Raw genomic sequence first — 27,119 nt, 5'->3', positions numbered from 1 at the left:
TTTGGGCCTCTGTCCCCCAGACCTGACTGAAGCAGGAGGAGTCATGAGAACTGGCCCCCCTCCTCTCCCATGGGTCCCCTCACTCTCCTCTCCAAGGGCCCCCCGGGCAGGAGAGCGCGTCGGGAGGCAGGTGCCTCGGCCCTGACCGTGGCGTCACCTGGTCCCGGGTGGCTCCTCCCGAGCGCAGCCCCGCCCCTGCAGAACAGGGGTGTCAGAGGCCAGCCCGCCACCCCACGGTAGCCACCTGGGCCCTGCTGGCCCTGGCTGGAAACAAAGCGGCCTCTGGGAAGCACAGGCGTCCACCAGGCACTGGGTGAACAGTGGGGTGCCAGCGAGTCAGCCGGGGCGGCCCAGGAGGCCGTGGCCTCAGGCCCCACTCTGGGTCTTCCCAGTCCACGGGTCTGCTGTCCACGCCACACTTCCTCCTGCCACCCCCTGAGTGTCCACATCGCCCGCTGATGTGTTGCGAAGTCGCCCGAAGGGCAAAGAACAGAGAGGGAGACAGTCTGTTTGAAGCACACACAGCAAATCCAGGGCAAAGGATCGACCCACAGAGCAGGTTGTTAGAGCTTCTCACTCTGCTCCGGCCGCGGGAGGGGGCACAGCCTTCCTCTCGAGGCCCCAGACTCCCCCCGCGGGAACCGTGGTGACCAGAACCTTCCCGGCAGCTTTAGAGCGGGGATGGCCCTTTGACATGAGCCCCCGACCTCTCCCTGCATGGCCCAGAGGGGCTGGACCCTCAGTTGGTCTCACGGCGCCTCTGAAGGCCCTTGCGCTGGGAGGCGAAATGCTTCGATCATCCAGAGAGGAGCCAGTCCGAGACCCCTGGTGACAGCTCCTCTCCCTGAGCGGGCTCCCTCTCCCCGAGTGCCGTGGCCCAGCCTCTCCTCGGCCCACAGCCTGAGTCTGCATTTTTGCTGTGTGACTGGGCCGTAACTCTGTCCGTCTCTGGACCTCTGCTGCCTGTTCAAGAAGACCCCTCCCAGCTCTAAGCTTCAGGGACTCTAGGCCCCCTGAGCCCAGGACCTAGCAGGGGGAGTGCAGGGTGGGGGGCAGAGGGGGTTGCTTACCCCAGGGGCCCAGCCCACAGCCTGCCAGAGCCAAGCCAGCCGACCAAATTCCTCCTTTAGAATAATAAACAGTGTGGCCGACCAGGAGGCTGAAATGGGTCCTCCCCCAGCCTCCGCTGCTAATGATTTTCTTTGGCCAAGATCTCTGGCAGGAAGGGGGATCCAGAGGGCACCCACCAAGGGGCAGACAGGCCTTTGTAGGGGCTGCCGGCTCTGCTGAGCGCTGCTCCGTCCTGCTGGAGGAGGCCTGACCCCCAGCAGAGGGCTGGGCAGGGGACACAGGCCAGGGGCCGCTGCGGAGGGGGCTGGAGAGGGGAGGGGACCCTCGGGCACGCTGGTCTGAAGGGGCGGGGTGGAGGCGGGGAGCAGATTTGCTCCGAGAGCCTGGGATGCAGCCCTGAAAGCGGTACCCTCACTGTCACCCCCATTCTGAGAGCTGGAGACAGAGGCACAGGAGGTGGCCCTGCTGGGACTCAAACCCAGGGGCAGCCCTGGATTGGGAACTGACGGCTGAGATGCGAGTGGAGCAGGGCCAGGCTGGCTGTGACCTTAGGAGCCCGCCGGGCTGGGCAGCCCTCAGGGAAGGCAGCAGCCCCACCTCGCCGGGTCCCCTTGTCACCTTGCCACGCGGTCTCGCCCTTCCCCACCTCTGACCTGCGTTCTGTTGACACTGCCGTCAGGCCCTTGCGAGCCTGGCTGTTGGTGGCTGCTTGGGACCCTCAGAGGCGCCGATGGGATGGGAGCGAGGACCCACGTGGCTGGGCCTGCTTCCCTCCGGGCCCTGCTCCCGTCTCTTTCTGCCTCCGTTTCTGGGCTTTTCCTTTCTCTCGGCTTCCGAGTCTTTGTCCCTCTGGCTGCCCTATTCGAGTCTCTCCATCTCCCTCCAGGACAAGTGCTGCTGTGTGGCCCTGGGCAAACCTCTTTCCCTCTCGGAGCCTCAGTCTCCCCATCCAACCACGGGAAGTGGAGGAGGGGCCCTTCTAGGGGCGAGGCCTCCCCTCTCCCCCAGCTCCCTGTGCCGCTGGGGGGCTGAGTAGAGGGGGCCAGGCCTGGGCCCCCCCCCCACATTCCACAGCCCTGACGCCCCCGCTTCCCTTCCCACAGCCGCCTCCACTTCCTGCTGTGCCTGCGGAGCTGTGGGAGTTCTCTGGGTTCGGGCTCCCCCTCCCCTCCCCTCCCCTCCCCCAGGCCTTTCATCACACTTTCCCAAATATTTGTCCTGGCGGATAAGGGCCTGGTATTGGAACTGTCCCTCGAAGGACAGGCTGTTGGAGCTGGCAGGCCCCTGGACACCATCCACCCAAGACCCCATCCTCACGACACAGAGACTCAGGCCCACAGCGAAGGGGGGCTCAGCCAAGGCCATCAGGCAGGTAGAAGCAGAGCCAGAGCAGGGCCCTGGCGCCCCGACAGTGCGGCCCCCTGGGCTCATCGCGGGATGGGGGTGACCTTCGTCTTCAGCCCAGTGGATCCAGAGGCTGCGAGACTCAGGCCAGGGCTCACTCGGCAGGACCCAGATACAGGCCCGGCACCACCTCTGGCCCTCTGGACCCTGACTCTGTTTCCCTCTGCAGGACACCATGCAGCTTCCGAGGGCCGTGCCAGCTTCTGTCCTCATAGGTAGGTAGACTGGGGGCAGATGGAGGGCCCCGGGGAGCTGCTAAGTGGGACCCTGGAGCGGAAGGGGTGGCACATGCCAGCACCCGGACCTGGGCACGCAGGGTGCTGCTCTGCCCTGAGCCTCCGTTTCCCGCCTCTCCAGGGGGTCTTGGCAGAGGCCTCCTTCCCCTGCCCACCCTCAGCTCGGAAACCCCAGAGCCCTCCTGTTTACTGGGCACCCTTGGTGCCACCCTCGGCTCAGCCCTCTTCACCCCTGCCCCTCCCCAGTCCCTCGCAGTCAGCCTGGTCTCCCCTCCCCTGTCAGCACTTGCTGCTATCTGTCTGGTTCCCGGGTGGGACTCCCGCCCCGGCCTGGACCCCTCACTGGCTGTGAGGTCCTGGTCCTGGTGGGCACCCCCGGGCAGTCACTGCTACCAGGCTCTCGGGGACCAGCTAGAGGCCCCCAAGGCTGCCTGACTGGCTGCTGAGCATCTCCCATCGAGGCTTGCTCCTTATTTTCACCTCCAGTGTCCCCTGCCTGCTGAGGCAGGGGGCGTGGCTTACAGAATCCTTGGCCGGGGGCAGCATGGGGCAGGGAAACCACTCAATACCCCCAACCCCAGCCCCTTCAGCCTCCCGGGGCCCCAACACCCTCCCTGCCCAGGTCTGCCCCTCTGGACCGCCCTGGCCACCACCTCCCCAAGCAGGGGCATCTCTGGTTTCTGGACACAGCCTGGGTAGCGGGGCAGCTGCAGGCAAGAGGCTCAGAAAGTGACCTGGGAAGTCGTGCAGGAACTGGAGGCCTGGCAATTGCTTCCCGAGGATTTCCTGATGCCTTTGCGAGAACGTGCTGCAGCCTGAACGCTGCACTGCATGAGGGCTCGCGGCTGAGGGCCGAAAGGCACTGGGACCAGGATGCCAGAGGGCGTCCCTGGGTCTCCGAGCCCTGGGCTCAGGCTGTGTCCCCTACTGATCAGGGTGAGCGGTGGCGGCGGTGCTAGCGCTCTCGTGCCCTGATGCTGGCCACTCCTCTCCCAAAGGCCAGGTGCTGCTGCTGCCTCCGCTGATGCTGCTGGGACCACAGGCCTCCTGGGGCCTGGTCGTCACGCCCCCGGGGCCAGAGCTGGTCCTCAATCTCTCCAGCACCTTTGTGCTCACCTGCTCGGGTCCAGCGCCGGTGGTGTGGGAACGCATGTCCCAGAAGCCCCCGCAGGAGATGACCGAAACCCAGGACGGCACGTTCTCCAGCATGCTTACACTGGCCAATGTCACTGGGCTGGACACCGGAGAATACTTTTGTACCTACAAAGGCTCCCCCGGGCTGGAGGCCAGCGAGCGGAAACGGCTATACATCTTCGTGCCAGGTGAGGGCCCCGGCCTGTGCGCTCACACCGCGCGCCTCTTCTCAACGGCGGCGTCTGGGGGATGCGCGCGAAGCGCTTTACTGACGCCGTGAAATAGCCCCTCTGTAAATGCAGGTGGGTCTTGGAATCCAGCCTGGCTCAGTGCAGCCGCGTGTTCACTCCCACCCCTGGTCTGGGTGCCCCCCGCCAGCCTACCCCATCCTGGAGCCCAAGAACCCTGTGCGCTCAGCTGGCTCCGTATGCGCCCTTTTGGCCTCCCCAGCCCCTCCCCCCATTCTCCAGTCTCCGGGTACCAGCTGCCCTTCAGCTCGCGACTCACCTTCTTTCCCACGCTGGTGCTGTCCCTAGCAAACGCTAAAGCCAGAAGGGACATCCGAGAGCACCCTTATTCTGTAGTAGGAAGGCGAGGGCCAGAGAGGCAAAGAGCCCTGCTCCAGGTCACACAGCAAGTCAGGGCATAGCCAGAAACCCGGCTCCCCTGACCCACCCTCCTGGCCCCACCTTGGCAGATCCTGCCGTGGGCTTTCTCCCTGTTGACCCCGAGGAACTGTTCATCTTTCTCACGGAAATAACGGAGACCACAATTCCATGCCGAGTGACGGACCCGAGACTGGTGGTGACGCTGCACGAGAAGAAGGTGGACGTCCCGCTGCCCATCTCCTATGACCACCAGCGTGGCTTTTCTGGGACCTTTGAGGACAAGACCTACGTCTGCAAAACCACCATCGGGGACAGGGAAGTGGATTCCGACGCCTACTATGTCTACAGCCTCCAGGGTGAGCCCCTTCCTGGCCTGCTGCTCCGCACAGGCAAGTGTGACCCTCGCGGAGACCCAGAGCTCTCCAGGGTGCAGTGTCATAGTCCATTTGCCACTGGATTCTCGCTGCAGCCTTGGAGGGCAGGTATGGCTCCCATTTTACAGGCGAGAAAACGGAGGCTCGGAAAGAGGATGGCGTGTGTCCAAGGTCACGGGAAGCGTTCACGGTGGAGCTGGGCCCTGTCCCGTGGTGGGCAAGGCACAGGCTTCAGAGCCCGTGGGATCTGAATTCCAGCTCTGCTCCTTCCCATTGGAGTGACTTTGCACAAGACACATAATCTCCCTGAGTCTGCGTCTTCCCTGCAAAATGGGTGTCGCTGCTGACTGCTTACCTGGGGGGATAATCGTGAAGAGGAGATAAAGAGGCAGAGGGAGACCCTGGGCACGCTCAGTAAACGTCTTCCATACCCAGATGCCCCGAGAATACTTGGCTTTCCAAACGGTTATCCCTCCTAGAGTGTCAGCCTCGCGAGGGCAGGGGCTGTGTCTCCGGCGCCTCCTGCTCAAGCGCCGTCTCCTCCCCAGTGTCGTCCATCAACGTCTCGGTGGGCGCCGTGCAGACCGTGGTCCGCCAGGGCGAGAACATCACTGTCATGTGCATCGTGACGGGCAACGAGGTCGTCAACTTCGAGTGGACGTACCCACGCCTGGAGGTACCGCCGGGCCGGGCTGGCGGCGGGGCGCAGGGTGGGGGGGGCGTGGCAACGTGGAGCCGGGCTTCTCAGGCCTTTCCCGATTGGGGCTTCACCCCCCCACCTGTCCCGGCAGACTGGGCGGCTGGTGGAGCCAGTGACGGACTTCCTCTTTGAGATGCCCCACATTCGTTCTATCCTGCACATCCCCAGTGCCGAGCTGGGGGACTCGGGGACCTACATCTGCAACGTATCGGAGAGCGTGAGCGACCATCGAGACGAAAAGGCCATCAATGTCACAGTCGTCGGTGCGTGCCTTGGGCGCGGCCCCGCCCTCACTCTGAACGGGACGCAGACCCAGTCACAACCCTCCGGTTCTGCTAGCGGTGTTCCAGTCCCAGGCTAGTCTCCGTGCCAGCCAAATTCCCATTTCCAGGAGAAACCCAAGCCCAGGCGCAGTACCGGCCCTCGATCCAGTCCTAATCCCAGCCTGGACATCCCGCATGGCCCGAACGCCAGCCCCAACCCCGTTTCTAATCTCAGCTGCCATCCCAGGCCAGGCAGCCCTGTCCCCACATTCAGCCAGGCCATAACCCACCTCAGGCACCATCCTGGGACAAACACACCTAATGAGCACTGCACCTCCAGTCCCCGGTCTCGAACCCAGCCCCGGTCTCGAACCCAGCCCCTCACGCCACTGTCAGCCCCCAGTTCGTCTCCTGCTCCAGCCGGTCCCAGGCCCATCCCGAGCCCCAGCTCAGGTGAACCCACGCCGGCTTCGAAGCCCGACGTCCCCACCCCAAGGCTGGGCTCCTTGGCAGCGAGTCCCCGCCTCCAGAAGCCCCGCCCCCCCGGAGGTGCCTCCCGATTGGCGGCCGCGCGGCCCCGCCCCTGACGGCCGCCCCTTGCAGAGAGCGGCTACGTGCGGCTGCTTGGAGAGCTGGACGCCGTGCAATTTGCGGAGCTGCACCGCAGCCGGACGCTGCAGGTGGTGTTCGAGGCCTACCCGCCACCCACTGTCATATGGTTCAAGGACAACCGGACCCTGGGTGACTCCGGCGCGGGCGAGATCGCGCTGTCCACGCGCAATGTGTCTGAGACCCGGTGAGCAGCCGCCCCACGTTCTAGTTGATAGGTTAGCGGCGGCCAGGCAGCCCACAGCCTACGGCTACTCGACAAACCTAGGCCCATCTTTCCTGAGAGCCTCCTATGTGCCGGGCGCCCTACTAGATGACCACGCCAGGCACTGGGGATGCTGCAGAGAGCACAGGCAGTTCCACCCTTCCTGGAGTTTCCTGTCGAGCGGGGAAAACGGGCTCTGGTCAAATGATCAGGCAGATGTTTGGTAGCCCTCGTGAGGGGTGGTGCCAACAGGAAGCAGCCATGGAGGAAAGGGCGGGATGACTGGGGAAGAGGGTGCCAGGCAGGTCACTGCCATCTGTGCCCAAATGGTCACCCTGAGGCTGGAGACCAGCTGACACGAGGTGCTGTCCGCTAGGATAAAGCAGGGTCAGGCCTTCAGAAAGGGACGAGACGTGGAGGTCGATGGATATGGCGCCTCCTGTCCCCACCCCCACCCCCAAGCCTCTCTCCTGGCTCCCCGGAGCTGCCTCTGGGTGGGGGTTCACGCTCCTACTGTCTGTGGCACTGCTCCTGACCCCCTCTGAGCCTGGCTGTCCCCTTCTCTCCCTGGGCCCTGGTTTTCCGGTCTCTGCAAGAAAGGCGGGGGCTGCCTGGGTTCTCCCAGCTCTGACGGCTGGGTCTCCTGGCCTGTCCTCCCCAGGTATGTGTCAGAACTGACACTGGTGCGGGTGAAGGTGGCCGAGGCTGGCCGCTACACCATGCGCGCCTTCCACGAGGACGCCGAGGCCCAGATCTCCTTCCAGCTGCAGGTCAATGGTGAGCAGCCCCCATGCAGCTCCCTTCCCTGCCCCTCCCACCGCCATTCTCTCTCCCTTCCTTCCCTGCCCACCCACCCAGAGGAGGCACAGAGAGGGTGTCCAGGATGCGGGAGGCGGGGTTTCGACCAGGCTCTGACACCGACCTCTGCTCTGTGCCCATGCCCTCTCTGGGCGCCACCTTCCCCAGCTTTACGGGAGGCCATCGGGCTAGACGGGCGTTTCCAAAACCTTAGGCGTTCACGTCCCAGTGCCCTGGTTTCTCCTTCTCATAAACCAGATGCTCCTACTCACTAGATAGTTATTGAGCAACTACAAATGCCCATCCATTCAACGTTCTTTTTTGCCTCTTTTTTAGGGCCGCACCTGTGGCATATGGCTGTTCCCAGGCAAGGGGTTGAATCAAAGCCGTAGCCGCTGGCCCACGCCACAGGCACAGCAACATGGGATCCGAGCCACGGCTGCAACCTACACCACTGCTCACAGCGACGCCGGACCCTTAACCCACAGAGCGAGGCCAGGGATTGAACCTGCATCCTCATGGATGCTAGTCAGGTTCATTAACCACTGAGCCACGATGGGAACTCCCATTCAAGGTTCTTGAGGCCACTGTGCATCTTGCATCCCTGTGGGGGGAAGATAAACATCCAGCAGGAGGGGGATAAAGCAGCAGACCCCCTACGAGGTTAGAAGGTCGCAAGTGCTGTGAACTGGGGAAAAAAAAAAGGCCGGGTAAAGCTGGGCATGAGGACCTGAAGCGGGCGAGGGCCTCAGCCAAGTGGCTGTTTGGGAAAAGGGTGCAAAGGCGGGAGGGCTGCAGAGAGGCCCGTGTGGCCAGACGGGGCGCGGGAGCCTGGTCAGAGGGGAGGTCAGAGCTGAGCCGGGGCAGGTGGCGGGGAGGGCAGATCGCACAGGCCCTCCTGGGCCTGGGCTGGACTTGGGCTTCCACTGCGACTGACATGGAGAGGCCTTACGGGGTCTTGAGCAGAGACGTGACACAAGAGATAATGACTTCATGTTTTGTGCATTGACTTTCTAAAAATAAATGTATTTTGAGTGAAAACTGAACCTCTCCATCCTAGATGGAAAATGGGCCTCACATGTCATAAATATGAAGCAGCCACTACGGTAAACTCTGAGAAAATAAAACAATGGTAGGAAATTCCAGTTCCATGTTCGTGCCTGCCCAGGCCTCTGATCCTGAGGCTTGCTCTCTTTGTTGAAAGGGAAGATTAGCACATCTCAGAGAGGCGTTAGAGACAGACCAGCACCCCACCGAGGCCCTCCCTTTGAAGTACCCAGAAAGGGGATCTGCCAGTTTTGGCGCGGGGATTCCTGGTATTTCGGGTCACCTGCACCCTGCGGCTGCCTCCCCCCAGCGAGCCCCTCCGAGGGCCTGTCTTGCTGACTCTGTTCTGACCTCCCCATGCAGTGCCCGTCCGTGTGCTGGAGCTGAGCGAGAGCCACCCCGCCAGTGGCGAGCAGACAGTCCGCTGTCGTGGCCGAGGCATGCCCCAGCCTCACCTCACCTGGTCCACCTGCAGCGACCTCAAAAGGTGAGCGGGCCCGGGCCTCCATCTCCCAGGGTACCCACGGCTGGCGGCACGGAGGCCGTGATGTCATGTGGTCCAGCGCCTTCCTCGGAGAACACGGTTCCAGGCTCCACGGAGATGCCCTGCATGGCCTGGAGTGCTGTTTTTCCTTACTTTGACCCTGGGGGATTAAATGAAGCCGGGGTTTTGCGATCCAAGTTTCTCAAATCTGGGGCGGGAGCGCCCCTGCTGGTCGGTGGCGGGATCACAGGAGGAACTGGCTTAGGACGAGGCCTTGGGACTAGAACTGGCCTGGCCCAGCCTCCTCCCACCACCACCCCGGGGCGCTCCCTGCTTTGGGCTTGGGTGTTCCTGTCTGCAGAGGGAAGGAAGGGCCTAGCAGCTGACCCCGCTGGCTCTCCGGCAGGTGTCCGCGCGAGCTGCCACCCACGCCGCTGGGGAACAGCTCGGAGGAGGAGAGCCAGCTGGAGACCAACGTGACCTACTGGCCGCAGGAGCAGGAGTTCGAGGTGGTGAGCACACTGCGCCTGCGCCGCGTGGATCAGCCGCTCTCCGTGCGCTGCACGCTGCACAACCTGCTGGGCCACGACGCGCAGGAGGTCACCGTGGTGCCGCACTGTGAGTCTGCCTCCTCCATGGCCCTGGCGCCCCTCACCCTGCCTCTAGCCGGCCAGTGTGCCCACAGCGGCCGAGCCAGCACAACCGTAGCCCGCGGGAGCATCGCGGGGCGGGGCGCCCCACGCACTCACACAGCAGCGCAGGAGCGGCATGTGTGTACATCCACAAGCGTGTGCAAATGACCCGGGACTTTCTTCTTACGTGTCGTGTGCACACGCTGTCCGTGTGCGGTACGCTGTGTCCGTGAGCCGCCTGACCGTTGGGCACGGGTGCAAACCCTCTGTCTGTAGATTTGCAAAACAGGGGGGAAGAAGGCCCGGTCCCCACGTACCTGCGTGAAACTAGAGCGTGTCTGTAGGCGTGTACACGAGCATGTTTATGTGTGTAAACCACCTCCAGGGCCACGCCCAGTCCCCGGGCATGTGTATAAACCCGTGGGTGTGTGTCTCTGGGCGTGGGTGTGCAGGTGTGCAAACAGTGCATCGTGCACACTGGCAGAGAGCATCCCGAAAGCCTGGGGAGACAGAACGCCGCTCCGAAAGAGCACACACCCCAGTCCCCGCCCTCGGGTGCCCGCTGAGCCCACGCGCAGGCTCACGTCCGTGCGTGATTCTTGTCCGTATCAACAGCCCTGCGTTGCGTGGGCTGCCTGGCGGTCCCACACATGCACGGGCTTCATGTAGTCACCTGTTGCCCCGTTCAGTAAATGGTCACAGAGTCCCAGCTTCTCACTGGAGAAGCCCAGCCCTGCCAGTCCCCTAGTGCCCGCAGTCCGGGGAGGAGGCAGACAGGGAACTGGGCAACCTCCCTGTGGGGGTGGGCACCTGGGGGGGGAAGCCTAGAGGGAGGAGGGGTTCCAGCCCCGGCTGTGGGATCTGGGAACGCGTCCTGGTGAGAGGAAGCTTTAGGTCAGCGTGAGGTCACCAGGAGTTAGCCCGGGGGGGCGGGGGGGGGGGGGCTCTGCTCAGAGGGAACAGCCGGTGCGCAAGCCCAGAGGCAGCGTGCGTTCAGAGACGTGCAAGCCATTCAGCCTGGCTGGAGAACTGAGTGTGGGTGTATTTCGGGGCTTGGGCAAGAGGCAGACGGGAGGAGCTGTAGGAGAGGCGGGAGCCAGGGCAAGGGGAGCCATGAGGGTTGCTCGAGGTGTTTTGGACATTTTTATGCCTACACGCAGGTCCGTGGGCTTGTGCAAGCAGGCGTGCCTCTATACAGACCTGCCTCCCCCGCTCTCCGGTGGGATGCCTGGGGGCTAAGATGCCTTATCTCACCCATGCGCCCACATGTGTACCTGTAAGCGGGCACCTGCCTACCAGCTCCGAGCTGGAAGAAGTAAAGCTTTGGTGCACCACCTGAGGGGGAGCCATGCACCAGCGCCCGGGGAACTGCCATGGCTGAAGGCTCCCCTTTTTACTCGGAGATGGCTCCCTAGGAGATGCGGGCTTCCTTCCCAGGACGTGTGACCTGGTGGGGAGAGGGAGGAGAGGAGCGAGGCTGGTCTGAGTCCCTGAGGAGGAGGGAGGGGCGCTCTAGGGAGCAGAGGAGGGCAGCTGGGGGACAGGGAGGAAGGGATGAGTTTCCAGGGCACTACGTGGGTGGCTGGAGGGGCAGGGCAGGGGCGATGAGAGTCTGGCCGGGGTGGATGCGGCGGATTGGGAAGGAGCGGGTCGCTGTGCGGCAGAGAGGCTGCGGCCTTGGGGGGACAGGAGACTCAGGCTTGAGCGGGCCCTTTGTGGCTACCCGATCCCGGGGCGGGGGGGGGAGGTGCTTTACAACTGCCATCACCACCGGACCCCCCCGATGGACATGCGGGGTGAAGTGGGGGAGGAAAGAGGCCGCCTTCTGCAGTTGGGAAGCATCAGCTCGAGCGCTCAGCTCCTCGGGCCCGCTGGCCCCTCGGACGGGCTCTGTCCTGGCTGCGACAGCGCTGATGAGGACATGGATTCCGGGGAGACGTGCGCCCAGCCCAGCTGTCAGGCGCTCACATCCAGCTCGCAGCCACGGCAGGGAGGCCGGACGGACCCTGGCAAAGGGCTGAAGGACTGGGAGGCCGGGAGCGACGCGGGGTAGTCGGGGTACCGCCTGGGGTGTTTACGGGAGAGCCTGAGGGTTTGACGTCCCGTCCCAGGCGGCTGGGGCTGCTTCCCTTCCGGCAGGACGGGCGGGGAGGGCTCTGTGGTGCCAGAGATAGACCGGGGGTGGGGGGAGCCGCAGGTGCCCGTTTGCCGCTCAGCAGCTCTCGTGTCCGCCCCAGCCCTGCCCTTCCAGGTGGTGGTGATCTCGGCGGTCCTGGCGCTGGTTGTCCTCACTGTCATCTCCCTCGTCATCCTCATCATGCTCTGGCAGAAGGTAAGCGCCCTGCCTCCTGGGGGCGGCCTGCCACGCCGCCGTCTTCACGCGGATGCCCTCTGCCACCCTCGAGGGCGGTAGGGTCTGGCCGTGAATGCGGAGCTCAGGTGGAAAGGATATAACGTGAGGCCGGGGGTCCGAGCTGCCTCCAGCCCCAGCATCCCGGGCCCCCGCGAGCCAGGTCCCGGCCGTCGAGGGGGGCCTCCTGTCTCTGCCGTCATCCCAGCCCCCACCCCGAGCCCCGCCAGGCGTCGCCCCCACCCATCCCAGCCGCAGGGCCTGGGACCTTCCTGGTGGGCCGCCTGGCCTCTCCAGCTCTCAGCCCTAAAACCACCCAGGATTCCACGGACAGGAATTCTAATCCCGTTCATCAGCAGTGCTGAGAGGCAGCTCTGAGAGTTTATCCTTCCGTGACCCCAGTGTCCTGCAGTTCCTGGGTTCGGGCTGCAGCTTCACAATTCTGTGCGTCTAAGGCTGCAGCCCTGTGATCCCAGCATCCCGTGATTTCAACATTCCGAGGTTCCGTCTTTCCGAGATTCCCGCTTGGGGCCGGGCCGGCCACCCCCGGCAGAGCGTCCCCTCCCTCGTGTCACCTTCCAGGGCTGCCTGCTCCTCTGCTCTCATCTGAGGAGCGGTGGCAGTTCTGGGAGAAGCCAGTGAGGAGGTTCTGATGCGCCTGCCCTCCGCTGTCGGCTGCTCCTCAGCCGCCCCCCCTGGGCGCCCTCCCCCTGGAGCCCAGGGAAGCCCGGATGACTTGCTGTGTGACCCCGGCTACGCCCCTAACCCTTCTGGGCGTCAGGGTCTCTCGCCCCATCTGTTTCCTAAGGTGCTGGGCCTCGTGGGCCTCAAGGCCCGGCCCCCCTCCGATGGCCCATGCCTGGTCTCGTCCTGCAGAAGCCGCGCTACGAGATCCGGTGGAAAGTGATCGAATCCGTGAGCTCTGACGGCCACGAGTACATTTATGTGGACCCCATGCAGCTGCCGTACGACTCCACCTGGGAGCTGCCACGGGACCAGCTCGTGCTTGGTCAGTCCAGGACCTCGAGCGGCCGTCTGGGCACTTGGGGCGGGGGGCGGGCACTGTCTGAGGTCCAGGCCCAGCCTGGGCACGACTGGCTTGGAGACCTCAGGCTGGTGGCTCTGGCATCTCTGGCCTCAGGGCCCCTCTGTGCGGGGTCAAGAAGATCCCCAAGGGCCGCCAGCCCCGAGGTCCTACGGCCTGTGAGGAGTGAGATGGGACCCCTTGGTGGGCGGGGTGGGGGGGGGAGTATTGGTTGAGGGCGGGCTGAGTGCCAGGTCGGTGCGTCATCCAGCCAGAGAGGCTGAGGGGGTGCAGAAGAGCCGTGTTCCCTTTGGGGAGGGAGCACGGCTTCCAGGGGCTAAAGATGGGCGGGAAAGCAGGCAGGACCCAGGTGAGACCAGGCAGGATGGAGATGAGGCCAGGCAGGGCTGAGGTGAGGCCAGGCAGGGCCAAGGTGAGATCAGGCAGGACGGAGGTGAGACCAGGCAAGACGGAGGTGAGACCAGGCAGGATGGAGATGAGGCCAGGCAGGGCTGAGGTGAGACCAGGCAGGGCCGAGGTGAGACCAGGCAGGACGGAGGTGAGACCAGGCAGGGCTGTGGCGCACTGTGATTTTAGCAGCGGGAGAAGCAGCTTGGGCGCAGGGTGGGTTGCTGACCTCTGGGGGCGTGGGCATGCACCTCCTTGTGAGCCCGGCGCTGAGAAATGGTCTCTTCCCAGGACGCACCCTGGGCTCTGGGGCCTTTGGTCAGGTGGTGGAGGCCACGGCTCACGGCCTGAGCCATTCTCAGGCTACCATGAAAGTGGCCGTCAAGATGCTGAAATGTGAGTCCTGGGAGCCCTGCCCCCCTGCCCCCAGCAGGCCTCATTCTCATTCTCCGGGCGGGAGAAGGGCAGCCCCGCCTCAGCTGGCAGCCCTGGGGATTCTGCTTTGGGAAATTTCTCCTCCTCTGGGGGCCTCCTCCCCTCCCCCATCCTCCCACCACCCCCCCCTCCCCCCGCTCCCCTTCTTCTGGGCGGGGAGCCTCGCCCCCGTGGCTGCCTGGGTCTGTATCTGGGTCAGCGCAGACCAGGGCAGAGAGGCCAGAGGGCCTCGGCGACGGCCCCGGCCTGAGGCCCCCCCTGTCCCGCAGCCACGGCGCGCAGCAGTGAGAAGCAAGCCCTCATGTCGGAGCTGAAAATCCTGAGTCATCTCGGGCCTCATCTGAACGTGGTCAACCTGCTGGGGGCCTGCACTAAAGGAGGTACCCGCCCCAGGGGGTTCTGGGAGAGTGCCAGGGGCCACTGGATCCCCGATCACTCCAGCCAGAGGGCATGCCCATCCTGCCCAGTGCCGTCGCCGCACGGAGCCTGACGGTCACAGAGTCGCTTCACCTTCCCGGCCAGAGCGCTCCTCCGGTCCCCGGCCCGAGTGGTTTCTAAATCACGGAGGCCTCTGTCGTGGAAACATTTCATAATGCTTTTTAAAGCCTGAGATAAGGACCCTGAAATGAGCAGCAGCCCCACCCCGGAGACCCCCCCCACAGCGTGCTCCCTGGGGGCTGCTTTCACGCAGCTCGTGGAATGAGGTCTCTCCAGCGGCGTGGGCAAGTTCCTGGGCCAGGGACTGAACCTGCGCCACAGAAGAGACCCGAGCCGCTGCAGCAGCAGTGCTGGATCCTTCACCCGCTGCACAGCCAGGGAACGCCCCCTGCCAGATGTTTTTATATGAAGCTCTGATTACAAGTTAGGCCACAAAAAAAAAAAAAAAAAAAAAAGGTTATCACCATTGGCAGCTGCTTACTGCAAGATCTGGGATTTTCCTCAGTATTGCGAAACCAGAGCAGAATACAGAAGTACGCTGTGTACGTGGGCCAGTTTATGTCTGCAGTAATCACACATTTCAAAATTTTTGATTCCACTAGTATCTTCAAGCTGCCACCGATGGCCTCTAAGTCCGTGTGTGGTGCTTGAATTTAAACAGTGGCCTGTCAATGAACAGTTGGCTCTGTTGCCTTTATGTCCTGGGCTCCTGAGTCCACTTTGTCGACAACAGCTAACCCTGAGCTGAGCTGACAAGGCCTCATCACTCGAAACCTCCGTGCCCCCCTCGGAGGGTGTGCCTATTAAGTGGGGTGAGGAAGCCCCAGGGAGACTGGGCACCTTTGTTCCCGGTCAGGAAAAGAACCCAGCTTTGCCTGGAGCCTGCCGCACCCGCAGTCCCGCCTGCAGCCCGCTGCTGGCCTGATGGCTGTGATGGGAAACCGGAGGGCTCCGGGGCCCGTCCCCGGGCCCGTCCCCGGGCTGTCCCCGCGCCCGTCCCCGCGCCCGTCCCCGGGCTGTCCCCGGGCCTGTCCCTGAGCCCGTCCCTCCACAGGTCCCATCTACATCATCACCGAGTACTGCCGCTACGGCGACCTGGTGGACTTCCTGCACCGCAACAAGCACACCTTCCTGCAGCGCTGCTCCGACAAGCGCCGGCCACCCAGCGCCGAGCTCTACAGCAACGCCCTGCCCGTCGGGCTCCCGCTGCCCAGGTACCGAGGGGGCGGCCCGGCCCGGGCGGGAGGCAGAGGCTGGGGTGGGCAGCGTTGCTCCTGCAGCCGGCTTTCCCTGGCTCACCAGCCGGCTGGGGACCTGGCCCTTGTGCACCCCGAGGAGGGGGATGGAGGCACCGGCTGCCACCTGCTGACTGTGCCAGGCCCGGTGCTGCTCCTCGACCCCTGACCCTGCCCGAGCGCCCGGGGCCCGGTCCCAGGCTGACACCGGTTCCTGCCCTGTCCTCCCTTGTGCAGCCTCCCCACCCGCTCCGCACACCAGCCTCTCCAGGGCCTCAGGGCACCTCACCCGATCTTCTTCTTTTCCAAAAATAACAGTTCTTCCTTCTCGTGCTCATGACAAAGGCCACACATGTTCATTCCAGAGCCGAGAGGAACTTGAGGCAGCTGCGAAGGACGCAGAGACACTGGCTTGTGTCCTCCCCCGTTTTGACTGCTTTCCTCCCAGTCCTTCCTCCCCGAAGGGACCTGTGTGGGGAGCCCTGCCGCGCTCTGGGGAGCTGACCTGCGGGCAGAGGCGCGAAGGCGGTCCGTGCCCACGCGCAGGGCATCCTGGCTGGGTGGGGCTGGAGTGGCCCCGAAAAGCATCTGGGCACAGGTGGTCCTGTGAGCCCTGTCCGGGGTGCCGTGCCCGCCCTGGGCACAAGTGCTCTGCGGACTCGCCCTGGGTCCTGTGTCGTCTTGGCAGCCTCCGTGCCCAGCTCAGGGTGGGTCTGAGGTTGTCTGGAAGGGCTTGTCACATGGCCATCCCCTTGTGACAGACGGGGGTGGGGGCTCCGTACGTGAAGGAGAGAGAGGCCGAGCCGAGCAGCAGGAGCGGCAGGAGTGGGAGAGCCCGCGCCTCTCCTGCTGTGACGCCCCTCTGCCCCCAGCCACGTGGCCCTGCCCGGGGAGAGCGATGGCGGCTACATGGACATGAGCAAGGATGAGTCGGTGGACTACGTGCCCATGCTGGACATGCGGGGGGACGTCAAGTACGCCGACATCCAGCCCTCCGGCTACATGGCTCCTTATGATAACTGCGTCCCCTCGGGTGGGTGTCACGGGCGCCTCACGCCTGTGCAGGCTGCCCCTTTTCCGCAGCCTTTCCTCTGCTCAGCCGGGCAACAACAACCCGCTAGGGAGGCGGTCGGTGCCCGTTTTATAGAGGCGGAAACGGAGGCCATCCGCCTGCCCAAAGCCGCTGTGCGATGGAGCCCCGTGTGAGCCCCCGCTTCTGAGCCCGGAGTGGTGCGCCCGGGCTGCAGGGAGGGGAGGTGGTGCGGTGAGGGGCACGCCTGGCCTTCCGGGGAGATGTGGTCTGCTCAGAGCTGGCCCCGGGCCGATCCAGGGCCCCGAGAGCAGAGGTGGCCCGGGGCGAATGGCAGAAGCTCTTCTAGGCCGTGAGGGCTCTGAGATGGTAGGAGGGCTGAAGTCAGACGTTGGGAAGTTGTTAGACAGTTGAAAATCCAGGACATTCAGCCTCCACGGGCCGGAGACCAGGGTCCCGCGGGCCACAGGGAGATACAGCCGATGGCCGGCGACCTGTCGGGTGACCTTCTGCTCTTGCCTGTAGCTCCCGAGAGGACCTGCCGGCCGACTCTGATCAACGAGTCCCCGGTGCTGAGCTACACGGATCTCGTGGGCTTCAGCTACCAGGTGGCCAATGGCATGGAGTTCCTGGCCTCCAAGAACGTATGTTCGGTCACCACGAGCGGCGTGGGGTCCTGGGGGGGCAAGCCCAGCCGGCCAGGGTCTCCCAAGTGCGCAGCCCCGTGGGGCGGCCCTCGGGGGGTGAGGTCGACCCGTTGCCTCGCACCGCGTGGCCGCTCCCACCTGAGCCACCTGTGTCCTTCCCGAAGCCCCAAAGCCCTGGACGCGTCTTTGCCCCCCACGGACCCCAAGGCTCAGCCCCGTCTCCCTCCTCCCCAGTGCGTCCACCGAGACCTGGCGGCCAGGAACGTGCTCATCTGCGAGGGCAAGCTGGTCAAGATCTGCGACTTCGGCCTGGCCCGTGACATCATGCGGGACTCCAACTACATCTCCAAGGGCAGCGTGAGTCCGTGCGGTCTGTGTGGCTGCGGCTCGTGGGCCCTCAGGGCAGGGCTCCTGGTGGCCCGACCGGGTCGGCAGGGACAGTCAGCCCGCCCAGCGCTGTGTGCAGGGACGGGGACGGGCGTCCCCAGCTGTGCTCGGAGTGGGGTGGGTGGGGCAGAGGTGCCAGGGCCGTGGCGGGGCGGCTGGGATTTGCCGGTTGCGGCCTCGGCCAAGGGCCCCGTCGTAAGGGGTCCTGGGAAGGTTGCGGGGAGCAGGCCAGACGTGCTGCCTTAGCAGCGGAGGTGAGCAGAGGGAACCCAGGCAACAGGCCAGAACAGATGAGTAAGGCAGGCTGCGTGTGCTTCAAACGTGCCTTCTGTTCATGTCCCCACCTGCCACGAGCTGGGGTCACGCTGGGCCCGGGAGGCACGGGCCGAGAGCTGGGAGCCCCAGGCACCCCCGCCTCACTCAGCCCAGGGTCTCTGCTGGGTGGGGAAGGGTCCCATTCTGTGAGCAGCCTCAGGCCCTGGGCACTTCCCCGCAGACAGGGGCTGCTCTGGCCCCAACATGCGGGGAACAAGCTCGGCCCCCTGCGTCCTGGGCCAGCACTGGGTGGGCGTGGGACCCGGGTACCAGCTGGGAGGGCCCTCAGGAACTGGGAAGTGAGAGAGCGCTGAGGGTGGGGACTGCCAGGCCGCCCCCGCCCCCGGCCCCCAGCCCCCCCCCTTCCCCTCCCGGCCCCCAGCACTCCTCCCCCAACCCCCCTCCCCCCTCCCCTCCCCTCCCCTCCCGGCCCCCAGCGCCCCCCCTTCCCCTCCCGGCCCCCAGCACCCCCCCCTTCCCCTCCCGGCCCCCCAGCACCCCCCCCCCCACCCCCCTCCCCCCTCCCCTCCCCTCCCGGCCCCCAGCACCCCCCCCGGCACTCAGTGTCCCCCCCCCCCACAGACCTTCCTGCCTCTGAAGTGGATGGCCCCCGAGAGCATCTTCAACAGCCTCTACACCACCCTGAGCGACGTGTGGTCCTTCGGGATCCTGCTCTGGGAGATCTTCACCCTGGGTGCGCGTCCTGCTGCCCCCGCCCTGGCCGCGCACACCTCCGTCCTGGTCGGGCTGGGGGACGGGCTCGGGGCCCTGGGTCAGGCCCCAGCTCTGCCTCTTTCTGTTGCTGTGTGGCCCTCACAAGCGTCCTGCCTCCTCTGGGCTCTTTGCCACCCCGTCCGAGTCTCGGCGGGTTTGGACAGTGACGTCCTCTGGGTCCCTGATTCTGGGGAGGGAAGCAGGCTCTGTCCAGAGCCTGTGGGGGGGCCCACATCTCCCAAGGCCAAGGCCACTGCACCTGCACCCAGGCCGGGCTGGCGTACCCTTCCCTGTCTCGTAGAAGAGGGTTCCTGCCACTTTTCCGACCCCCGGGCCTGTGTCTCCTGTCTCTGCTCCCCGACAGGTGGCACCCCGTACCCAGAGCTGCCCATGAACGAGCAGTTCTACAACGCCATCAAGCGGGGCTACCGCATGGCGCAGCCTGCCCACGCCTCGGATGAGATGTAAGTGGCGCCTCTGGGAAGCCGTTCTGATGCCAGCAGTAGACGGACAGCCGCCTCTGCCAGCTGAAGCTGCACTCTGACGTCTAGGTTCAGCGATCTAGAAAAACCTCGGTCTAGCCAGCCCCAGGTGTTCCCATGATGGCATCCACAGTCTCTGTCCCCCCCGGGACCCTGCCGTCCTCCGTGCTGGCCTCACTTTCAGGCTGGCACACCCTCCAAATGATCCCATCCCAGCCGCTTTCAACAGAGTTCCCACGAGAGGCCCCAAGCTGGCTGCCGGGGCTCAAGTGGAATCACACGGGCCCTCCTGGGTCACGGGCTCACCAAGGCGTGGTCAGGCCCGGGGAGCCACTGACCGGGGGCGGGGGTGGTCAGAGGCTGCCCGAGGGAGCCCCTCGCCCTCCTCCCGTCCTCACCTTGTCCCGGGAGCCCCGACGCTGACCGCTGTGCCCCCTCCCCAGCTATGAGATCATGCAGAAGTGCTGGGAAGAGAAGTTTGAGATTCGGCCCCCCTTCTCCCAGCTGGTGCTGCTTCTTGAGAGACTCCTGGGCGAGGGTTACAAAAAGGTGGGTCGAGGCGGGGTGCGGGTGGGGCATGGAGCCTTCCGGTCCAGAAGCAGACCCGGGCCAGGCCCTGCAAGACGTGCTCGTGTCTGGGGGACCGTCCTTTACCTCTCTGGGCCTCGGCCTCCCTGGCGGTGCTGATAACGGGTGGGCTGGAGCCGGAAGCTTACTTGAGCAGCACAGAGACTTTTGAAGTAAAAGCCTACGTGGAAGCTGATGGAAGGTCGGGGCAGAGCCTTCAGCCCCTTCAGCCGGCCTCCTCCTCTTGCCTTGGCACCCCGCCCAAATCCTGGCTCCTCCACCAGTTTGAGCAGCCCCAGGCTGCCTGAGCACTAAGGCCTGGACTGCTTGGACCCCGCCGCAGGCTCATCCAATGCAGTCAGAGTCAGCGGGGCCTTAAAACCCTCCCTGCGCGACTGCGAAGCTATTGTGAGGAGATGCAGGTGCCCTCAGGCCCAGACCCAGCCCTCACCCTCAGTCCCGCCTAAGCCCACTCCCAGCCGCATCGGTTATGGCTCCGGGACCAGTGGGAGGGAGGGGGAGTGTCCCTGTTCCGTGGCCCCAGCAGGGGAGGACGCGGCAGGCCGAGGGCCCGCACCTGTCTGCTGTGACGGGGGGCGGGGGAGCGGGTGGGCGGCGCTAGGGTTTTGGGGGCTGGTCTGAGAGCTGCCCCTTCCCCGGTGGCCCGGGGCTCCCCGGCCGGCCTTGTGAGAGGCCAGGGACGAGGGCACCTCAGCCCCGTGGCTTAGGGCCGTCCTTCCTCTCGGAGCACCAGGCGCCTTATTACACGAGGGGGGCGGGTTGGGTCAGGATCTGAGTGCGCGACGACCCCTAACGGCACTTCTGGTCTGACCCCCGGGAGCAGAAGTACCAGCAGGTGGATGAGGAGTTTCTGAGGAGCGACCACCCAGCTGTGCTCCGGTCCCAAGCCCGCCTGCCCGGCTTCCCTGGGCTGCGATCCCCCCTGGACAGCAGCCCCGTCCTCTACACGGCCGTGCAGCCCAACGAGGGTGACAACGACTACATCATCCCCCTGCCCGACCCCAAGCCCGAGGCGGCCGACGAGGGCCCGCTGGAGGGCGCCCCCAGCCTGGCCAGGTAGCCCGCCCACCTGCCGCCTGAGGCAGTGCTGTGTGTCTGAGTGCGGGTGTCCTCGCGCTGCGAGGCGGGTCTTGAAGTGAGTTGCCTGGGGCGAGAACCTGTTCCTGCCGGTGGATGGAGGAGGCAGCTGAGCTCCCTTGACCTTTGAGGACCTCAGGTGGGCCGGGCGGGCTGGTGAGAGACTCAACAGGCTGGGACTTCCGGTAAAGGAGCCCCCGGGGGGCCCTCTGCCCTGTCCCCTCCAGGCCCTGCCCAGCCCTGCTCTCCCCTTCGTCGCAGCTCTGGGGGCATCGCCAGCCGGGCCTGTGGTCTGTCCTTCAGGACCACACCCTAAGGACCGAGGCCGCCTGGCACAGGGAGCCCGAGGGCCCGCAGGAGTTTAGGCCAGAATTCAGACTTGGTGGGGGTGGGGGTTGGTGCCCTTTCGCCCTGGGACGTGGCGAAGTGACAGTGCGGGGGCCTTTGGAGGAAGGCCAGCTGTCACTTGGATCTGATGTTCCCCCGTGTGGCCAGTCCCACACCCCAAACCCGATCCTCCCTGTGGGGAAGCGACAGGGGTCCCAGGCTGGCTTCAGGCTCCAGCTCCGCCGCTCAGCGCCGTGGGAACCAGCCAGGCGCTCTGTCTCTGAGCACCTCTCTCCACCTGCGCCAGGAGCGCACGCAAGACCTAGAAGGCCCCCGAACCCTCTAGGAGGAGCCAGTATTCAGGGCTGCGAGTAGCCAGGGTCCTGCGCTCAGCCCAGAGTCCCAGCGGCTTTGGGGCTGTGAAAGCTGCCGCTGTCCTGCACCCCAAGCCACGCAGCTTCTCCTCTCTCTGAGCCTCAGTCTCATCTGTAGAGTGCAGAGGGTTAGGGATGCTTCTGGTCGGGGGTTGCCGTGGGGATTAAATGAGGCCACGGTACCTCCGGGCGCGCAGGGGCTAGAGACACCGACGGGCGAGCCATGAGCTCTGGGGCCCCTGGCTGTGCCCTGACATGCCCGCTCCTGTGCTCTCCCGGCAGTGCCCGGCTGGAACTGGCCTCAGGGTGCCTGCCTTGCAGAGCGTTCAGGAGGCCCCAGGGAGCACAGGTGTGCGAGGTGCGCGGGGCGAGGGGGGCACAGGCCGAAAGCTCGGCCTCGGTGCTCTTCTCACTTCACTGGGCTTCACGCAAGGGCAGCCGCTCACTTCCCCGCTGGCCTCCCCTCTAGCTCCACCCTGAATGAAGTCAACACCGCCTCCACCATCTCCTGTGACAGCCCCCTGGAGCCCCAAGAGGAGCCAGAGCCAGAGCCGCAGCCTGAACCCCAGGGGGAGCTGGAGCCAGAGCCAGAGCGGCCACTGGAGGCAGGCTGCCCCGGGCCCCGGGCCGAGGCGGAGGACAGCTTCCTCTAGGGGCCGGTCCCCCGCCCTGTCCAAAGCCCCCCTCTGCCGCCCAGCACCCCATGCCTCCCGGCCTGGCCTGCCCCCCACCAGCTGTCCCCTCCTGAAAGCTTTTGCTCGTCGCACCCCAACCCCGGGGCTGGCTTAGGAGGCAGCAGAGCAGGAGGGGCCGTGGCCAGTCCTCTGCCTCTGGGGAGCCCGTGTGACTCTGAGCCAGGATGCTCCCGGGGGACTCGGTGTTCTCATCTGTAAGATGGGAGAGGTGGGCCGGGCAAGCACGGTGCGACCCTTGCTCCCCGGCTGCCAGGTGCGGAGGCTGGGCTCCCCGGGGAGACGCTCGGTTCATGAGGTGAGCTGCCAGCTGCCCCCAAGCCTCGCACTTTTATCTGCCAGGAGCCGGGCAGGGACCCCGGCCTCTCTGGGGCCTGGCCTTGGACAGCGTTGCCTTAGGCAGAAGCCACCTCCCTCAGTGCTTTCCGGGCCCGAGCTGGACTGGGGCCTTCCGTGCTTGCTTAACCCCCGGGCTCGAGCCGAGTACAGGACCCTGCCCCGGGCGCTCGAGGGGCGCCTCCCCTCAGGCGGTACCTGTGTCCGCGTCTGCCAGGCCCCGGAGCCCAGGGGTCTTGGTCCTCGTCACTGCCAGTCTTCCTCCCCCCTCCCGGAGTCTCCAGGGCCACGCGGGCGCGCGTCTGTGACGGGGGACTGCAAGAGACACCCACACGCGTGGGCTGGTACGTGGGCCAGTGTGGACCGGGCCCGCCTGCCGCCTTGGAGGAAGCCCTGCCCCTCTCTGGGCCTGTTTTCTCTGTTGAAGAATGAACTGGTTGGACTTGCTGACGTCTGGGGCCCTGCCAGCACGAACATTCGAGAACATTCCAGGGCTTGTACACTTGCCCAGGTGAAGCAAGACCAAACACCCCAAACCTGTCTCCCAGGGGTCAGCCGGGGTCTGGGGAGACTCCAGACCCCCACATCACACTCCGAGCATTCAGGAACTGTGACCCTTCTCCAGGCCCCTGGCAAGTCCCAAAAGACCAGCTGCTCGGGCCTTGACTCTATGACAGCCGGCGTCCTGGAACGCCTCCGGCAGCTGCCCCAGGAACACGGGGAGACCACGGGGCCCCTCGCAGCGCCCACATGGCCTCTGGAGCTCTGCCGGGCAAGGAGGCAGAGTCAGCAAATCAGACCGTCGGGCATGGCCCAACAGCCCAGCACCTGCCGTCCAGGTCTGTGCCCTGGACCTAAAGGACAGAGAAAGGGCAAGAAGCCTTGGATGGGGGACCTGAGAAAGGGGCGCAAGAGGTGGGGTTGCCTTCCCACCCGCCAGCTGCCCCGTCCTGAGGCCGGAAGCATGGGAGGGGCTTTGTCTGCCCAGGGGGAGTGGGCGCTGTGGCCAAGGCCAGGGGCAGGGGAGGGCCGGATGCAGGTGAGGGGAGGCCAGCGCCTCTGGACACCAGCCCCCTGTGCTGGTTGGCAGCCCTGAAGCCTGGTCCGGGAGAGGGTGTGGGCTCTCACCACCGTACCAAAGATGTAATCACCTAGGTTTACAAGTATTTTTAGGACTCACATAACTCACATTTATACAACAGAAGTGCTATTTTGTACGCCATCAAATTTGCCTCTCTGTGTACTTTTTTTTAAGAGAAAGATTTTAATATTAAACTGGTGCTTCTCACTCACAGACTTTGTGGTCTCTCTCGGGTTTGGCTCCCCGGGCCCGGGTTTGGGTCCTCCGCGCCCAGCCGCGGGATCCCCGCTCTGGCCCCTTTGGCTCACGTCTCTTTGCATCTGCAAAGTGGAACTTTTCCCCCCGCCCCATGCTGCTCGCTGGGTGGCCGGGACCCCGGGCCCTGGGTTTCCAGGTCGTGGAAGCAGGAGGTCATCCTGGCTCCGCGCTGCCTGGTGCTGGGCTGGGAGCCGGAACACCACCTGCTACCCCCACCCCCCATGTGCTTCGGCTTCGGCTATTAAGCCGGGCCCGCCCCCGCCCTCCCTCCGCTTGGCCCGTGGGCCCAGATTGCGGCCGGTGCGGCTCATGAGAGGCACCTGCTAGAGGCCCAATCACAGGCCTGGGTGAGTAGGGGTCTGGTGAGGGTCGGAGCAGGGCCGACGGACGGAGCACCCGGGGGGCCAGAGAGCAGGAAGGACGAAGAGAGGCGGCGAAGGAGAGCGAGGAAGAGGAAGAGGCGGATGTGGGGTGAGTGTGGCCGGGGCAGGGTCGGGCAGCAGATAGCCACGCTGGGAGCGGGGTGCCCACGGCCCCCACGCTGCAGCGGTGCAGGCGTGCAGGGCCGGCGCGAGCCAGGCCTCTCCGGGGTTGCAGGCCGGCTCGGTACAGGCCACAGTTCCCACTGTCCAGCCCAGGCCTGGGAGACCAGGCGGCAGTGCAGGGCCGGGGCAAGAGAGCTGCCAGGGGCAGAGGGCAGAGGGCACAGGCCCTCGACCCAGCCCGGGGCTCCCTGGCCCTCCCGCCCGGGCCCTTGGCTTTCAGCCCAAGCTCTCGCAGACCTGACTGCGTGACCTTGGCCGTCCCTTGCTCTCTCTGAGCTGAGGCAGGGGGACTTCATCTGGGAGCCCCAGGCCTCCCCGGACGGCCTCCAGAGCTCTGAGGACAGGGCCGCGTGCAGACAGGAAGGGAGCCGGAGGGGCTGTGACTCATGGGCCAGCCGCCAACACAGGGGCTGCTGAGCCCCCCGGAGCCCCACCCGCGGCAGGGCCCGGCCTCACAAAGCCCACCATCCTGGGGGTCCTGGCCTTGGGCCGTGACCCCTCCTGTCCCGGCTGGGGCAGGCGTGAGCAAGCCGTCCCGGAGCCGCCGGTGGGGAAATGAAGGAACCACATTCCGAGGGGAGCTGACCCTGCCCGGGGAGGTCAGCGGGTGGCCCCCTCCCTCATCTCGGCCTTGGGGGCGCCAGACGGCCTCGGGCCTCCGTCTCCCCTGGGGGGAAACGGGGCCGCGATGCCACAGAGAGAAGAGGGGACTAAGGCGCTGGCGGCCCGTCTCAGCATTGACCCTGTGCCGGGCTCTTGGGTGGCACGTCTCCCACTCAGCCCACCCTTCCCCTGGCCCAGGAACTGCTACTGCCCCGCAGGACAGAGGGGACGCCAGCTGAGGGGGTGGAAGCAACCTGCCCGGGGTCCTCTGGGCACAGGGTGGGATAGGCCCCTGGGTGGGGCCGAGGGGCGGGGAAGCTGGGCAGGGCCTGGTCTCTGCCGCCTCCTGCCCCCCCACCCACCCCCACCCCCGACCTGGGGGGAGCTCCCGTCGTGGCTCAGCCGTCACCACCCGACTGGCATTCATGAGGACGTGGGTTCGAACTCTGGCTTTGCTCAGTGGGTTGAGGATCTGGCGTCGCCATGAGCTGTGGTGTAGATTGCAGATGCGGCGCGGACCCTGCCTTGCTATGGTGTAGACCAGCAGCTGCAGCTCTGATTCGACCCCTAGCCTGGGAACCTCCACGTGCCACAGGTGTGGCCTTAAAAAGACAAAGAGCACCAGGAGTGTTGGAGCCACAGCTGAGGGCTGGGGAGTCTGTAGGTCGCCTCCCACCCCACCCCCCGGGCGGCCACGGGACGGGTGAGCTGGAATTTTCCTCCGAGACGATGAGCCACTCAACCACACAATTGTTCCGCCGCCCTCCTCACCGCCAGGGTCCTTGTTCCTGGAAAAAGAGGGAAAGGCCGAAGCCTCTGCTCCGGGGGCGGGGCCTGCCCCTCGAGGCTCTTTCTCCAACTGGGGCCCGGTCTCCACAAAGCCTCCTTTATTTCAGCTGCTCATTCAGCTTCACAGTAGCTGAGATGGCTTTATAGAGCGGCTGTATGAGGTACCCCTGCGTCCAAAAGTACCCATCACCAAACATCCAATAGAGAGAGAGGCCGTTTCTCGGCGTCGTTGGCAGTTTTGATGCTGGTAACATTTTAAACGTCTTTACTCGGCAAGTGCGTGTGTGGGAATTTATCTTCTGGTAATTCTGCCTCTCGCAGTGGACAGCTTAGCTGTCGTCTAGGTTTTTCTCCCCAGACACATCCTCACTAATGTTTGCATTTCGCATCTCTGCCTGTCTCTGTGGATGTATAGTTGTAATTCTAAATAAAACTAGCAGCACCATATTGCAGGCTCCGTCCTGGACACACTCAGAGGTCCGTGTCACATACAGATAGTAATTAATTCTTTTTGAGAGCTGCACCTAATTTTTTTTTTTTTTTTTGGTCTTTTTGCCATTTCTTGGGCCACTCCCGCGGCATATGGAGGTTCCCAGGCTAGGGGTCGAATCGGAGCTGTAGCTGCCGGCCTGCACCACAGCCACAGCAATGCGGGATCCGAGCTGCATCTCTGACCTACATCATAGCTCACAGCAAGGCCGGATCCTTAACCCACTGAGCAAGGGCAGGGGTCAAACCCGCAACCTCATGGTTCCTGGTCAGATTCGTTAACCACTGCGCCATGACGGGAACTCCAAGAGCTGCACTTAATTTAAAGCTTACCGTGTGCCTGCAATTACTGAACCACTTCCTTACTGACAGACGTTTAGTGGGGCAGAGTTAGAAGTTACACTGGCATGACCACGGTTCAAAGAGCATATTCGGGTTTTTTATTGTCACTTAACAGAGTTGAGCCCGTTTCTGCTGCACAGCTTAGTGACCCAGCCAGACTTAAATAGACATTCTTTTTCTCCCCTTGTCTTCCATCCTATGCTCTGTCCCAAGAGATGGGAGGGCGCTCCCTGTGCGGTACAGCAGGACCCGCTGCTTATCGAAGAGGGTATTTCTCTTGGCACGTGTGTGTCTCTTTTTCCGTGGTGAAGAGTAAAAAGAAATCGAACATTTAAAATGTTTCCGGAGTCCAAAGGTTCCCCTAAAAAGACACCAAATCACAGTGCTGCTGGGAAGCTACCAACAGCAAACGTCCAAATGATGAACCCACAACGTAATTCTTGCTGGGCGCTCTCTCTGGCCGCCTGGAGGAAATCTGGAGCCCCTTCTGTTTGTTGAGAAAGGCCACAAACAGGCGACAGAGGCACCGGGCAGGGTCTTTCGGATGGGCCTAAAAGAAGGACTCAGAAGTCCCAGAGTTCCCGCTGC

The 27,119-nt window shown here is 64.5% G+C and overlaps 2 protein-coding genes across 4 annotated transcripts in view; both read left to right on the top strand.

Annotated features, from left to right (window-relative positions):
• The window catches only part of PDGFRB (platelet derived growth factor receptor beta), a 55,183-nt gene extending 31,467 nt beyond the window's left edge, over nucleotides 1-23,716 (top strand). For 2 of the 3 annotated variants that reach the window (XM_047779042.1, XM_047779041.1), the window contains 22 exons: nucleotides 2,645-2,690; nucleotides 3,710-4,033; nucleotides 4,543-4,809; nucleotides 5,376-5,503; nucleotides 5,619-5,790; nucleotides 6,394-6,586; nucleotides 7,266-7,381; nucleotides 8,813-8,936; nucleotides 9,340-9,551; nucleotides 11,803-11,897; nucleotides 12,792-12,924; nucleotides 13,639-13,743; nucleotides 14,052-14,162; nucleotides 15,275-15,434; nucleotides 16,328-16,488; nucleotides 17,011-17,129; nucleotides 17,367-17,489; nucleotides 18,417-18,528; nucleotides 18,913-19,012; nucleotides 19,474-19,579; nucleotides 20,442-20,674; nucleotides 21,866-23,716. In XM_047779042.1, coding sequence (XP_047634998.1) covers nucleotides 2,651-2,690; nucleotides 3,710-4,033; nucleotides 4,543-4,809; nucleotides 5,376-5,503; nucleotides 5,619-5,790; nucleotides 6,394-6,586; nucleotides 7,266-7,381; nucleotides 8,813-8,936; nucleotides 9,340-9,551; nucleotides 11,803-11,897; nucleotides 12,792-12,924; nucleotides 13,639-13,743; nucleotides 14,052-14,162; nucleotides 15,275-15,434; nucleotides 16,328-16,488; nucleotides 17,011-17,129; nucleotides 17,367-17,489; nucleotides 18,417-18,528; nucleotides 18,913-19,012; nucleotides 19,474-19,579; nucleotides 20,442-20,674; nucleotides 21,866-22,049 — 3,318 coding nt within the window. In that variant the 5' untranslated portion in view covers nucleotides 2,645-2,650 and the 3' untranslated portion in view covers nucleotides 22,050-23,716. Of the gene's footprint in view, nucleotides 1-2,644; nucleotides 2,691-3,709; nucleotides 4,034-4,542; nucleotides 4,821-5,352; nucleotides 5,504-5,618; nucleotides 5,791-6,393; nucleotides 6,587-7,265; nucleotides 7,382-8,812; nucleotides 8,937-9,339; nucleotides 9,552-11,802; nucleotides 11,898-12,791; nucleotides 12,925-13,638; nucleotides 13,744-14,051; nucleotides 14,163-15,274; nucleotides 15,435-16,327; nucleotides 16,489-17,010; nucleotides 17,130-17,366; nucleotides 17,490-18,416; nucleotides 18,529-18,912; nucleotides 19,013-19,473; nucleotides 19,580-20,441; nucleotides 20,675-21,865 lie in introns of those variants that run through there. The other variant, XM_047779044.1, reaches the window with a different exon arrangement.
• On the top strand, nucleotides 22,291-23,716 carry LOC125126530 (uncharacterized). The gene has a single exon (XM_047779045.1). The coding sequence runs from the start codon at nucleotides 22,291-22,293 to the stop codon at nucleotides 23,518-23,520; it is 1,230 nt and encodes a 409-aa protein (XP_047635001.1). The 3' UTR covers nucleotides 23,521-23,716.
• Nucleotides 23,717-27,119: the final 3,403 nt, after the last annotated feature.

The sequence above is a fragment of the Phacochoerus africanus genome, chromosome 4 (assembly GCF_016906955.1).
Source record: "Phacochoerus africanus isolate WHEZ1 chromosome 4, ROS_Pafr_v1, whole genome shotgun sequence".
In the NCBI taxonomy this organism is placed as follows: domain Eukaryota; kingdom Metazoa; phylum Chordata; class Mammalia; order Artiodactyla; family Suidae; genus Phacochoerus; species Phacochoerus africanus.
The sequence above is the reverse complement of the archived record's forward strand: the minus strand, read 5'-3'. Positions and strand labels throughout refer to the sequence as shown.